The sequence below is a fragment of the Bombina bombina genome, chromosome 2 (assembly GCF_027579735.1).
Source record: "Bombina bombina isolate aBomBom1 chromosome 2, aBomBom1.pri, whole genome shotgun sequence".
In the NCBI taxonomy this organism is placed as follows: Eukaryota; Metazoa; Chordata; class Amphibia; order Anura; family Bombinatoridae; genus Bombina; species Bombina bombina.
In genome coordinates, this window is record NC_069500.1 from 320,622,265 (window position 1) to 320,637,900 (window position 15,636).

General features: G+C 38.7%; 1 protein-coding gene across 1 annotated transcript in view; it reads right to left on the reverse strand.

Moving 5' to 3' along the window:
- LOC128646934 (transcobalamin-2-like) overlaps nucleotides 1–15,233 on the reverse strand; it is a 38,212-nt gene extending 22,979 nt beyond the window's left edge. Inside the window, exons 1-4 of the mRNA XM_053699743.1 lie at nucleotides 15,149–15,233; nucleotides 14,738–14,893; nucleotides 7,952–8,127; nucleotides 4,947–5,127 (exon numbers count right to left, since the gene is read on the reverse strand). Of these exons, the coding sequence (XP_053555718.1) occupies nucleotides 4,947–5,127; nucleotides 7,952–8,127; nucleotides 14,738–14,893; nucleotides 15,149–15,233 (598 nt within the window). The remainder of the gene's footprint in view (nucleotides 1–4,946; nucleotides 5,128–7,951; nucleotides 8,128–14,737; nucleotides 14,894–15,148) is intronic.
- Nucleotides 15,234–15,636: the final 403 nt, after the last annotated feature.

The window sequence follows — 15,636 nt, forward strand, 5'->3', positions numbered from 1 at the left end:
TTTCTTTTTCAGAGTGAAAGTTTTTGCCCTACTTCATTTGGTGTGAAGGATCCATTTGGTAAACAAGCAGCAGAGGACTATAGTGATTTATGGACTGACATCTTTTGGAAAGTGGTAAAACGTTTTTGTTATTCCATTTGTTTTACTGTTGATTTGTGTGTATTCTATTTTGATTACCCTATAATTGTATACAGGGATTCAATTTATTAATTTAATACTTATTGGATACTACACATGTTTGGTGTAAGAATTGATAAACAGAATTGACATTAGTGATTTTATTATATTTTAAAAGGGAGTTAGCGCCATTATTATTTATTTTTTTTGGTGGGTTGGAAACACATAAGCTATGTTGAAAACCCAAGGGGCTGCTAGTGCATCTACCAGCACCGCTCCCGGGTCCCTGGACCTGGATCCGTAACAAGGAAGCTTGGCGTTCTGGCGAGATGCCATGAGATCCAGATCCGCTTTGCCCCAACGACGAATCAGTTGAGCAAATACCTCGGGGTGAAGTTCCCACTACCCCGGATGAAAAGTCTGGCGACTTAGAAAATCCGCCTCCCAGTTCTCCACGCCTGGGATGTAGATCGCTGACAGGTGGCAAGAGTCTTCGAGACTTTCACCATCGCTAGGGAACTCCTGGTTCCCCCTTGATGATTGATGTAAGCCACAGTCGTGATGTTGTCCGACTGAAATCTGATGAACCTCAGTGTTGCTAACTGAGGCCAAGCTAGAAGAGCATTGAATATTGCTCTTAATTCTAGAATGTTTATTGGGAGGAGTTTCTCCTCCTGAGTCCACGATCCCTGAGCCTTCAGGGAGTTCCAGACTGCTCCCCAGCCTAGTAGGCTGGCATCTGTTGTTACAATCGTCCAATCTGGTCTGCGAAAGGTCATTCCTTCGGACAGATGAACCCGTGACAACCACCAGAGAAGAGAATCTCTGGTCTCCTGGTCCAGATTTAGCAAAGGGGACAGATCTGAGTAATCCCCATTCCACTGACTTAGCATGCATAGTTGCAGTGGTCTGAGATGCAGGCGCGCAAATGGCACTATGTCCATTGCCGCGACCATTAAGCCGATTACTTCCATGCACTGAGCTACTGATGGGCTTGGAATGGAGTGAAGGACACAGCAAGCATTGAGAATCTTTGATAACCTGGACTCCGTCAGGTAAATCTTCATCTCTACAGAATCTATAAGAGTCCCTAGAAAAGGAACCCTTGTGAGTGGTAACAGAGAACTCTTTTCCACGTTCACTTTTCACCCATGCGACCTCAGAAATGCTAGAACTATCTCTGTATGAGACTTTGCATTTTGAAAACTTGACGCTTGTATCAGAATGTCGTCTAGGTACGGAGCCACCGCTATGCCTCGTGGTCTTAGTACCGCCAGAAGTGAGCCCAGAACCTTTGTAAAAATTCTCGGGGCCGTAGCTAACCCGAAGGGAAGAGCTACAAACTGGTAATGCCTGTCTAGAAAGGCAAACCTTAGGTACCGATAATGATGTTTGTGAATCGGTATGTGAAGGTAGGCATCCTTTAAGTCCACTGTGGTCATATATTGACCCTCTTGGATCATGGGTAGGATGGTCCGAATGGTTTCCATCTTGAACGATGGAACCCTTAGGAATTTGTTTAAGATTTTTAAGTCTAAGATTGGTCTGAAGGTTTTTTTTTTTTGTGAACCACAAACAGATTTGAGTAAAACCCTTGCCCTTGTTCCGTTCGCGGAACAGGGTGGATCACTCCCATCACTAAGAGGTCTTGTACACATTGTAGAAATGCCTCTTTCTTTACTAGGTTTGTTGATAACCTTGACAGATGAAACCTCCCTTGTGGAGGAGAAGTTTTTAAATCCAGAAGGTATCCCTGAGATATAATCTCCAACGTCCAGGGATCCTGTACATCTCTTGCCCAAGCCTGGGCGAAGAGAGAAAGTATGCCCCCCACTAGATCCGTCTCCGGAAAGGGGGCCCTGTCTTCATGCTGTCTTAGGGGCGGGAGTAGGCTTTCTGGCCTGCTTGCCCTTGTTCCATGACTGGTTGCCTTTCCAACCCTGTCTGTAACGAGCAGTAGTTCCTTCCTGTTTTGGAGCGGAGGAAGCTGATGCTGCTCCTGCCTTGAAATTACGAAAGGCACGAAAATTAGACTGTTTGGCCTTTGATTTGGCCCTGTCCTGAGGAAGGGTGTGGCCCTTACCTCCAGTAATGTCAGCAATAATTTCCTTCAAGCCGGGCCCGAATAAGGTCTGCCCTTTGAAAGGAATGTTCAGTAGTTTAGACTTAGAAGTTACATCTGCTGACCAGGATTTAAGCCATAGCGCTCTGCGCGCCTGTATGGCGAATCCGGAATTCTTAGCCGTAAGTTTGGTTAAATGCACTACGGCATCCGAAACAAACGCATTAGCCAGCTTAAGCGTTCTAAGCTTGCTCAAAGTCTCGTCCAATGGTGCTGTGCGAATCGCCTCTTCCAGAGACTCAAACCAGAATGCCGCTGCAGCAGTGACAGGCGCAATGCATGCAAGAGGCTGTAATATAAAACCTTGTTGAACAAACATTATCTTAAGGTAACCCTCTAATTTTTTATCCATTGGATCTGAGAAAGCACAGCTATCCTCCACCGGGATAGTGGTACGCTTGGCTAAAGTAGAAACTGCTCCCTCCACCTTAGGGACCGTCTGCCATAAGTCTCGTGTGGTGGTGTCTATAGGGAACATTTTTCTAAATATCGGAGGAGGGGAAAAAGGCACACCGGGTCTATCCCACTCCTTGCTAATAATCTCTGTAAGCCTTTTTGGTATAGGAAAAACGTCAGTATACACCGGTACCGCATAGTATTTATCCAGCCTACATAATTTCTCTGGGATTGCCACCGTGTCACAATCATTCAGAGCCGCTAACACCTCCCCTAGCAACACGCGGAGGTTCTCAAGCTTAAATTTAAAATTTGAAATTTCTGAATCCGGTCTCCCCGAATCAGAACCGTCACCCACAGAATGAAGCTCTCCGTCCTCATGTTCTGCAAATTGTGAAGCAGTATCAGACATGGCTCTCGTGTCATCGGCGCGCTCTGTCCTTAACCCAGAGCTATCGCGCTTGCCTCTTAACTCGGGCATATTGTATAATACTTCTTTCATAACATTAGCCATATCATGTAAAGTGATTTGTAAGGGCCTTGATGTACTTGGCGCCTCAATCTCACGCACCTCCCGAGCGGGAGACGAAGGTACTGACACGTGAGGAGAGTTAGACGGCATAACTTCCCCCTCGTTGTCTGGTGATAATTTTTTTATCTGTAAAGACTGACTTTTATGTAAAGTAATATCAATACAATTGGTACACATATTTCTATTGGGCTCCACATCGGCTTTTAAACATAATGAACAAGCAGATTCCTCTGTATCAGACATGTTTAAACAGACTAGCAATGAAGCTAGCAAGCTTGGAAATCACTTTCAATAAGTTTACAAGCAATATAAAAAACGCTGCAGCGCTTTTCAAAAACACAGTTGAATAACAATGAACTAATTCAGTTATAGTCAACAATTTTTAACAGTAAATGTATTAATTAGCAGAGGATTGCACCCATTAGCAAAAGGATGATTAACCCCTCAATACCCAAAAACGGATAATCAAATTAAGATTTAACGCTTTTATCACAGTCAAACACACTGTCACAGGTCTGCTGTGACTGATTACCTCCCTCAAAAACGAATTTTCAAGACCCCTGAGCTCTCTAGAGACGTCCTGGATCAAGGAGGAAGAAGCAGGAAGACTGTGCTAGAATTTTAACTGCGCAACAAGGCGCTAAAAAAGGCCCCTCCCACTCATATTACAACAGTGGGAGACCTGATATAACTGTTTCTATGCAGAAAAATACGTTAGCCATGTGGAAAAAAATCATGCCCAAAAAGATTTATCACCAAAGTACCTCACAAAACGAATAACATGCCAGTAAACGTTTTAAAAACAAACTTTTTCAATGTCATGCAAAGTTATCACTAAGCCTTCTACCAGTCGCTTCTACTGCAGATAAAGGCTTAAGCATTATTTCAGTATTAACAGTATTTTCTCAGTCAAATTCTAGTCCCTAGAAAATAACTCAACTGCGCATACATTTATCAGCCTGATACCAGTCGCTACTACTGCATTTAAGGCTGTACTTACATCATACGGGTAACAGCAGTGTTTTCTTAGTCAATTCCATTCCCAGAAAATATTATACTGCACATACCTCATTTGCGGGGGACCCCGCATGCTATTCCCATTATCTGAAGTTACCCCACTCCTCAGAATGTCGAGAACAGCCAGTGGATCTTAGTTACGTCTGCTAAGATCATAAAAAACGCAGGCAGATTCTTCTTCCAAATACTGCCTGAGATAGAAAAAACAGCACACTCCGGTGCCATTTAAAATAACAAACTTTTGATTGAAGAATAATTAAGTAAACTCCAACTCCTCTCGCGACCTCCTTCTTTGTTGAGACTTGCAAGAGAATGACTGGGTATGACATATGAGGGGAGGAGCTATATAGCAGCTCTGCTTGGGTGATCCTCTTGCAACTTCCTGTTGGGAAGGAGAATATATCCCATAAGTAATGGATGACCCGTGGACTGAACACACTTAACAAGAGAAATTTACACAGATTATAAACATTTTCTGTCATAGGTTTTTTTCTTTTATTGCTTCTCATTTTTTTTGTTTTGTTATTTCATGATGTTTACAGAACCGAAGGTCAAAAAAAAAAAAGAAAAACTCCAACTTTGTGTTCATTATACTTTTTGGAGCTGTGTCTCCTATTCAGTTGTACTTTTCTCTTGGTCATAAGAGCTGGATTTAAAAAAAAAAAAAAATCAGAGCACCTAAGACACACAAGTTAAATTGTATTGACGTGAATATGCTGACCAATTGATTTTACCTATCAAAACTTATAGAATATCACTTACTTTTGTTGATGGTACAATCTGTTTTTGTAACATCCAAATAAGACTTTTGGTGCAAAACAGGCATTAGCTGTGACATCATCATAGGATTAGAGAACTGTCCCTTTTTCATTGCATCCAGTAGTGCACCAATTGCTTGGGAACATTCTTTCTCATCATTTGAAGTTCCCAAAGCAGAGAGGAACTAGAGGGAATAGAACAATAATAATTTATGTTTTGTATACTGTTCAATTTCATTTTCTGTGAGAACACATTTTCCTCTCCTCCATTGCTATCCCCTTGAACCCCCTTAGCATGTAAGCCTAAGAGCCATACTGTTTGTAGATCCCCTTCTTTAGAGAGGACTACAACAGTGCGACTCTTGGCAGGGCCCTCTACCCGTCTGATCCCTATAAATGTTTCCTTGTATTCCGCCTATGTTTATAGCACTGCGGAATCTGTTGGCGCTCTACAAATAACCGATAATAAATAAATAATAATAAATAATTTCTTTAAAACCTGGCATTTTTCTGGACAACCTCACTTATTGGAAATGCTAAAAATTTGAAGTAAACCGAGTATTTTTTGTTTTGAGTTGAAAAAAAGTTATCTTATCATTGGAACGCATTAGTTGAACATTCAGCAAAAAAATGCTACATCAGTTATTATTTAGTTTTTTTTGTTAGTGAAAAAAACAAGTAGTGGTTGCAGACAGTATTAAGTCCCCTTTTTTCATATATTTTGAGCATACTCAGTAGAAGCAAACAGCTGAAAAAGTTAATGGAGACATGCTCAGTAGCAGCATTTTGCAGCAGAGGTCTGCGGGATCTATAGGGGCCGATTTATCAAGGGCCGAATGGCCCCTGATGCTCACAGCAGTTATGAAGCAGCGGATTTAAGACCGCTGCTCCATAACTGGTCCGCTGCCTCTGAGGATGCAGACATCAATAAGCCCAATCCTATACGATCAGGTTGATTGACACCCCCCGCTAGCGGCCGATTGGCGCGAAAATCTGCAGGGGGCGGCATTGCACAAGCAGTTCACCAGAATGTATATGCTGTCTGCATACAGCGTATCATGTCAGACAGACAATGATAAATTGGCCCCATAGTCTCAGATATTGGGCTGCATAGTGCTGCAGCCTGGAAGACTGAGTATTATCTGATATATAGATAAATAGATAAATAAATAGCAATATATATATATATATATATATATATATATATATAAAAATAATAATAATAATAATAATATAGATAGATAGAGAGAGATATGAAAACTAAATATTACAAATTCAACTTATTGATCAGATGTACCCTGGAAAAAAAGGCTAGTCATGTAGCTTAAAGGGACAGTATAACACTAATTTTTTCATTTCACTGCATGTTATAGGCACTACTATAAAGAATAATATGCACAGATATTGATCTTAAAATCCAGTATAAAACTGTTTAAAAACTTACATAGAAGCTGCCAGTTTAGCACTGTTAAAAAGGATAGCTGGAACACCCACTGAAAGTGGTTCTATAGCAAAAAAAGCAGACACTCCCCTTTCCTCTGCATATGAAAAGACCCTTTACACAAACAGAAGCAAGCTTGAGTAGGTATACATCAGTATTTTACTAAAACTTTGGGGCTTGGTTTGGAGTCTGAAAATCAGCGCAATGTTATTTAAAAATAAGCAAAAAAACATACAGTACATTTAAAAAAAAAAAAAAAAGCTGTATAGGATATATAAATGGATCACCTACAAAACAATTATGCAAAAAAATATAGTGTTTAATATCCCTTTAAAAGAAGGGACCAGTGATGAACAGTTTTTAAATCATAGAATGCATTCTGGAGTGATCTTAAAGGGATGTGAAACCCAAAAATTTCAATTTGTGATTTAGACAGAGCATGCAATTTTAAAAAAAGTTTTACATTTCTATTATTAAGTTTGCTTTGTTCCCAAGGTATTCTTTTTGTCGAATAGGGATCTAGTTCTGCAGCACTACATGGAAGGAAATAGTGCTGCCATCTAGTGCTTTGCAAATGGATAACATTCTTGCAGAAACATAGGCTTTGACAGCAGATAGGAACCATAGACCTGCAAGTCTGCCCGATATTTCATAAAAGTATAAACTTATCGATAGCCTTATGCTTATCCCAGGCAGTGTTTGTCATTACCACTTCTTATGGAAGTTTATTCCATGAATAAGAACTGCTGCCATATAGTGCTTGAGACAAATCCACGCTTATTTAAAATGGCATGCTCTGTCTGAATCATGAAAGAAAAATGTGGGGTTTATGTCCCTTTAATTAACACAACAAATTAGGATTTTTTTTTAATGTCCACAAATGAAGAGGATAAAAATCTTGTTTAGTCAATCTCAGAATTGTCTTTGTTCTGTTAACAACTAGCCACATTCTAATTGTATGCAAAGCCACTGTTCACGAGCCTCCTGTGGACTTTGAAAACTGGAAATGGTAAGGGCAAAAAGAACTACAATTCCCACACTGCAGCAGGGTGCAGATGGCAGTGGAACAAGCAGCTAGCTAGCCATATGGAAATAAGAAAAAATAGCCACACTCTGATAATTCAGATCCTGTTATTGGCGAAAAAAATGCTTTAAATCCATCTTTTGAATCACCTCCATATGTAATATTTTTTTTATATGGATGAATAAAATTATAGTTTTTTTCATATGCAGCTATTTTCCAACTTTCTTAGCCCCATTTTATATTCAAATATGTGCATTTGTTAGTATAAAACTACGGCTCATCACTCCTATACATAACATCTCCCAGAGCACATACCTCCTAACACACTCAACTAAGAGCTGTGAAAACACACAAATGTATCTCCTTGTTTGAGAATTGTTGCTTCAAAATGGACTTTATAAGAACGGGAACTAGATAAGTCATATAAAGTAAGATAATCCACTGAGACATCTAATCATTTAATACCAAATCCATCTGTGACCATATAACTAGTAGTACCTATGCACCTCACCGTACACTTGCAGCTGGTTAACAATATACTTACTTGCACAGCAAGGGGAGTGCTGTAAATGTTTCCTAAGGATCCATCTGTGTTTTTGGAGTTTATAATCTTTTGCTTGATATTTGTGATTCCATTCCTGATTTTTACCATCAAGTCTGCAGTGTACAGCTTGGAACGCTTCAAACACAGGAAGGCTAGACCTGCCATAGCCTCTGTATCTGTCAACATGAAGGGACGGCAAAAATAGATTTCAGCATCTTACAAGTACAATCATTCATCATTTCAGACATCTAATTTGCATATTCCACTCCATTCGAGTTCTTGGTTTTTCCTTGGCCAACATTATATTATTTAGGCATTGTTAAAAAGCAACATGATCATCAAAATCAATTTCATGATTTTGAAAACACATTTTATGAAATATCCTTTTTTTTTACCAACTGTGAACATTCTAAACATTTTCTAAGTTGTTAGATAAATAACGAAGATCCATCTGAAATGTGTAGATGTTAACAAGTCTTCGCCAGCAAGCGATTCATGCATTTGCAGACAGTTGTACTAGGTTATTGAATAATTCAATATTAAAGCAACATGTCTAAAAAATTATTTCTAAAAAGCTCAGTCATTGTTGTAGGGATTTTTGTTTATACAAAATATTTACTTTATATGCTGTTTATGCTGTTGTGCACTTTATTAGAATTTGCTTTAAAAAAGTTGTACAATTCTTAAATAATACATCACGTATAAAAAAACATATCAAATACAACTTTTGTCTTGTGATTCACTTACAGTTATAACACACGAAAATTAAGTAGCTTTCTAATTATCGCTCATAATAAAGGTAATCGGATCTTGACCTAGAGCATTCAGTGTCACGCCACTCCTTTGCGCCGCTCTGGCTGTGGCCAGGGATGCGGCGGTTGCTGTGAGCGTGCTGCGATGATGTCATCGCCGCACGTCTATTCCCCTCTCAAGCTGGATCCTTTGAACTCCTCTTGGTGTGAATCGACGCCTATGTAAGAACCTGCATAACTTACATTCACTGCCCAAGTATAGGTGTTACTGGGTGTGCTTCTAGGTACTTTATTACTTGAATTGCTGGATTGCCTTATTATTGCTGAACTCTGCCTGTCTAACTACTCTACCTGTGTAACCCTTGAATTGCCGGATTGCCTTATCATTGCTGAACTCTGCCTCTGTCTGACTACTCTGCCTGGTTTACCCCTGAACTGCTAAACTGCTGGATTACCTTTTGTTGCTGACCTCTGCTTGTTCCTGACCATTCTATTGGTTTACCCCTGAACTGTTATACTGCTAGATTACCTTTTGTGGCTGACCTCTGCCTGTTCCTGACCATTCTATTGGTTTACCCCTGAACTGCTATACTGCTGGATTGCATTTCTGTTGCCGAACTCCGCCTGTCTCTGACCATTCTCTGCCTTAAAGGGACATGAAACCCCAAAATGTTATTTTATGATTCAGATAGATTATACATTTTTATACAACTTTCCAATTTACTTCTGTTATCAATTTTGCTTCATTCTCTTGGTATATTTTATTGAAGGAGCAGTAATGCACTCCTGGGAGCTTGCTGCACACATTTGTAAGCCAATGAAAATGGTCATACAAGTTCAGCCACCAATCAGCAGCAGGCGTTAAGCTCCTGAGCCTTTCTAGATATGCTTTTAAACAAAGGATACCAAGAGAATGGAGCATATTAGATAATAGAAGTAAATTGGAAAGTTGTTTAAAATTGTATACTCTATCTGAATCATGAAAGAATTTTTTTGGGTTTCATGACCCTTTAATCTTTTTGCCGTAAAGGACTACCCTGTCTACCGTGAGTACTGCTTACCTCATTCCTTACACTCATTTTGTTCTGGGATATTTCCTTATCCTTCCACTTGACGCCGGGATAAGAAGACTACTGGCCAAGTTTGGTCTGATAGGGAAATATCCCACGAGCATTACATTCAGAAGCTGAGTATAATCTAACGATTTCAAAAATGGTTGCAATTTTCCTTTAAATATCATCTTACTTCCTGCACTATTATGAAATAAATCATATCTCTCTAAAACCAGTTGATGGATCAAGTCATATTTAAAAGGGACACTAAACCCAAAATTTTTCAGATAGAGCATGCAATTTTAAGCAACTTTCTAATTTACTCCTTTTATCAATTTTTCTTCGTTCTCTTGCTATCTTTATTTAAAAAGTAGGAATGTGATGCATAGGAGCCGGCCCATTTTTGGTTTAGAACCTGGGTTATGCCTACTTATTGGTGGGTAAATGTAAGCCACCAATAAGCAAGTGCTATCCATGGTGTTGAACCTAAAATAGGCTGGCTGCTAAGATTTACATTCCTGCTTTTAAAACAAAGATAGCAAGAGAACGGAGAAATTTTTTATAATAGGAGTAAATTAGAAAGTTGCTTAAAATTGCATGCTCTATCTGAATCATGAAAGAAAAAACAATTGGGTTCAGTGTCCCTTTAAGCTGTTTTATAGTAGGTACTTTATTTCCAATCCATACATTTAAAAATAATTTTTCTAGCTAATATTATTGTTGTAACAATTAAGTTCCAGTTCCTTCCGTAATCTGTTTTATCTAGGAAAACTATCTTTAAACAATTAAAGGGGCAGTCTAGTCAAAAATAAACTTTCATGTTTCAGATAGGGCATGTAATTTTAAACAACTTTCCAATTTACTTCTATTATCGAATTTGCTCAATTCTTTAGATATCCTTTGTTGAAGAAATAGCAATGCACATGTGTGAGCCAATCACACAAGGCCTCTATGTGCAGCAACCAATCAGCAGCTACTGGGCATATCTAAATATGCTTTTCAGCAAGTGATATCAAGAGAATGAAGCAAGATAATAGAAGTAAATTAGAAAGTTGTTTAAAATGACATGCTCTTTCTAAATCACAAAAGAAAAAAATTGGGTTTCATGTCCCTTTAAGCACAGTCTTTACATTATGAAGATTGGATAAAAAAAATATGACACCTTAGACCAAAACTGATCAATTTTGGGACAAGCCCATATATAATGTACAAAATCTGGTTTACAAATGAGCATTTAGGGCAGCAATTTTTAACATCTTTTCTCCATTTGGAGACATTCCTAGGTAAAAGATCATCTTAAAATGTATTCTAAATTTAGTTTCTCTTTGATTAGCTGATATAGTATTTTTTCCCACTAGCTTTAAACTGGTATACATTTTTTGATTAGATATTTCTGTCCTGCAACTTTTGCTCCATTTTTCAGTAAGATTTAACTAATAAATTCCCTATCAACTGATTTCTGTGTAATAACTATCGGCTAGATTACGAGTTGTGCGTTAAGGTAAAAAAGCAGCGTTAACAGGTCCTAACACTGCTTTTTTACGCCCGCTGCTATTACGAGGTTTAGGGGCACCGCACACTTCTTTGGCCTTACCGCAAAACGACTTACGTAAACTTCGTAAACCCTTTTTTCTATGGGACTTCCATAGCGCCGGTATTACGAGTCTGTCCTGGGAGGCCAAAAAGTGAGCGGTACACCCTCTACCTCCAAGATCCCTAACGCATTCTAAAGTCAGTAGTTAAGAGTTTTATGGTACAACGCCGTAGCATAAAACTCATAACTAAAGTGCTAAAAAGTACACTAACACCCATAAACTACCTATTAACCCCTAAACCGAGGCCCTCGCGCATCGCAAATACTAAGATAAAAATGTTAACCCCTAATCTGCCACTCCGGACATCGCTGCCACTATAATAAACATATTAACCCCTAAACCGCCGCACTCCCGCCTCGCAAACAGAACATCGCCGCCACCTACCTACATTTATTAACCCCTAATCTGCCGTCCCCAACGTCGCCGCCACTATATTAAAATGTATTAACCCCTAAATCTAAGTCTAACCCTAACACCCCCTAGCTTAAATATAATTTAAATAAAATTCCTATCATTGATTACATTATTCCTATTTAAAACTAAATACTTACCTATAAAATAAACCCTGAGCTAGCTACAATATATCTAATAGTTACATTGTAGCTAGCTTAGGGTTTATTTTTATTTTACAGGAAAGTTTGTATTTATTTTAACTAGGTAGAATAGTTATTAAATAGTTATTAACTATTTAATAACTACCTAGCTAAAATAAAGACAAATCGACCTGTAAAATAAAACCCAACCTAAGTTACACTAACACCTAACCTAACTAAATCACAAACCCCCCACTAAATTACAGAAAATAAAAAACAAATTACAGATCTTTAAACTAATTACACCTATCAAAATAAAAAAAGCCCCCCCAAAATAAAAAAAAACCCTAGCCTAAACTAAACTATCAATAGCCCTTAAAAGGGCCTTTTGCAGGGCATTGCCCCAAAGAAATCAGCTCTTTTACCTGTAAAAAAAACCACAAATACCCCCCAACAGTAAAACCCACCACCCACACAAACCCCCCAAATAAAAACCTAACTAAAAAACCTAAGCTCCCCATTGCCCTGAAAAGGGCATTTGGATGGGCATTGCCCTTAAAGGGACATTATATACTCATTTTTTCTTTGCATAAATGTTTTGTAGATGATCTATTTATATAGCCCATAAACTTTTTTAAAAAAATAACTGTATAGTTTTGCTTATTTTTAAATAACATTGCTCTGATTTTCAGACTCCTAACCAAGCCCCAATGCTTTATGTGAATACTGTCAGATACCTTCTCCAGCTTGCTCCTGTTTGTGTAAAGGGTCTATTCATATGCAAAAGAAGGGGGAGGGGGGAGTGTCTTATTTCCCACTTGCAGTGGGCTTTCCAGCTACCTTTTCAACAGAGCCAAACTGACAGCTTCTAAGTAAGTTTTTAAACAGTTTTATACTGGATTTTTATATCAGTATCTGTGCATCTTATTATTTATAGTAGTGTCTATTACATGCAGTATTATGAAAATGAGTGTATACTGTCCCTTTAAAAGGGCAGTTAGCTCTTTTGGGCCCAAAGCCCTAACCTAAAAATAAAACCCACCCAATACACCCTTAAAAAAACCTAACACTAACCCCCTGAAGATCGACTTACTGTTCTGAAGACCAGACATCCATCCTCAAGGAAGCGGCAGAAGTCTTCATCCAGCCGGGTCGAAGTCCTCAACGAAGCCGGGAGAAGTCTTCATCCAAGCCGGGGCAAAGTGGTCCATCCAGACAGCATCTTCTATCTTCATCCATCCGAGGCGGAGCGGCTCCATCGTCAAGATATCCGACACGGAGCATCCTCTTCATCTGGAGTCTTCTTACTGAATGAAGGTTCCTTTAAATGATGTCATCCAAGATGGCGTCCCTTAGATTCCGATTGGCTGATAGAATTCTATCAGCCAATCGGAATTAAGTTAGAAAAAATCATATTGGCAGATGCAATCAGCCAATAGGATTGAAGTTCAATCCTATTGGCTGATCCAATCAGCCAATAGGATTGAGCTTGTATTCTATTGGCTGATTGGAATAGCTAATATCTAAACATTGATCTGTTTTTTCCCTGAATAAAAAAATAGAGGCAATTTTAAGATACTTTACACAGAAAGCAGCACAATGTGATTTATTTTTTATGCAGGATTTAAATTTTAAAGTGTACAGCCCACTCACTGCTAACTTCGCTCTACCCAGCAAAGTGTCCCTTTCAAGCAAGCTTTATTACTTTCTATAGGAGACTTTGCCACTCACGAGAAAAAAACATGTCTTCTGATCTTGCGAAGTTTAGATCATCGGGCCCCTAGCGTGGGCCTGACATTTTGCTATTTTTAAGTTGGACAAATTAAGGTCCATAATTTTTTTTCTGTCTGGACTCATTCATTGAAATATATATCTTTCATGGGAACATACAATTACAGCCCTAGCATGATACTGTGAATAAGATTTTTAAAACACCAAAACCTGATCTGTCTGCTTAATCTCGCTCCAATGGGTAGAGCAAACCCACCAATCAGCATTGTGCATGTGCTCCAGCACTAGAATACTATTGACTTCCATGTCTCTTTAATTCAGTAATTAACCTTTTTCTCACTAACAGCACATATATCAGTTCATTCTGTGATATAGTCTTGTAATGGTCAACAACCAAGCAGGGATTAATCCCAGAATACCACTTTTTCAATACCCATCTGTTTAAAGTAAAGGAGAGAGCCAAAGAGATCTGGATAAGGTGTCCCCAAATAACTTTTTTTATGTACTTCTAATAACATTTTTATTTGTGTAACTTTTATCCTAAATCAAGTAGACGAATGGTATCATCCCTGTATATCAGTGATGTAATGGTTAAGGGTGACAGCATTTTGAATGTAAGAAATAGATTAAATATATGATGAATTGTGGCACGTGTAGTTAATCTACAAAACTATTTTGAAAGCTTAAAGGGCTATTACAGTTAAAAGATTACATGCTCTAAACAGTTAGAACATGTAATTTTAAGACTAACGACCCTGCACTATTGTGTTTTTATCCCTTGCAAAAGGGGTTAAACACACAGTAGAAAGATCACTCAGGACTCATAGAGAACTGCAGGTCGCACGATTCTGATGTGGAACTAACGATGCTAATTGGATCAGCAGAGTTTTCCACTAGGGACTTGCGGAGCACAGTATTCCTTTGCAGGGGTTAAACACAGAGTAATCTAGAGTCGATAGTCTTAAAATGACATTCTCTAGTAGATTAGAGCATCTCATTTTTAAGACAATAATGGATCTTTAATAATTATGATTCTTTGAAAACCATTGTAAAAGCGATTACATTGTTTATACATTTCCTATGTAAAATTACTCAGTCATGAATGGCATAAGGTGTTACTTACCTATGGAGATTGTGTCGCCATGGACAAATTTATTATTCAATTCTTCTTGTAGAAGATGATAAACCACATGATTATCCACCTTCTTGTCATTAACGCACAGCGTGAGAATCCCTAAACTGTACTGGTAGTGATTGGAAATGAGATTGTTGTGGGAAACTAGTAGGAAAATAAAAGAAATCAAATCAATACACGGATGGATTTTCTTTTTAACATAAAAAACTAAAAATTATAGTTTCAAATAGTGGTGGGAAGTTAACTCATAAGACATCATAACATTGGCAGTAAAGTGGGTAATCAGGGGGCGGATTTTATACAGCCTGTCAAACTGGGGATGCTCCCCAGGGGGGCAAAGGCTGTTGTTGCTGAAATGCATGAAATGTAGAATCATTTCAAACCTCTTCCTCGACATACTCTGGGAGAAAAAGGGGGTCGAGCAAATGGGGCTACTGCTCCAGTAGCAGCGGATGGAGGTTTTCTTTATGATGCCCATCAGCATAGTCAATGCCCAGAATTTTAAAAAAAAAAAAGAAAAAAAAAAATCGATCGGGGCCCATTGCTGCTTTGGCAAAAAAGTGTCAGGCTTTGCAGCACGGAACTGATGGGCATATAAATTAGCTTGGGCGACAATGTTCCCCAATATATCATTGCCCAGATACACCTCCATAAACTGCTGGGGGCTAAATCCTTCCACATCCACACTGATGCCAGGATTTGCAGTGAAGGGTGGGATATCTGGCCTACATCTCCTATGCACAGTTTGAACATTCAGCTTCTGTCTTGGAATGTCTTGTTTCTCTTAACAATGACTGAAAATTTATGGGTTTCATGTTCCTTAAAAAAAAAATTCTAGGGGAAGTTCTACTTTGCACCTGATTTTCCCTGCTTTGTCCTTTACTACT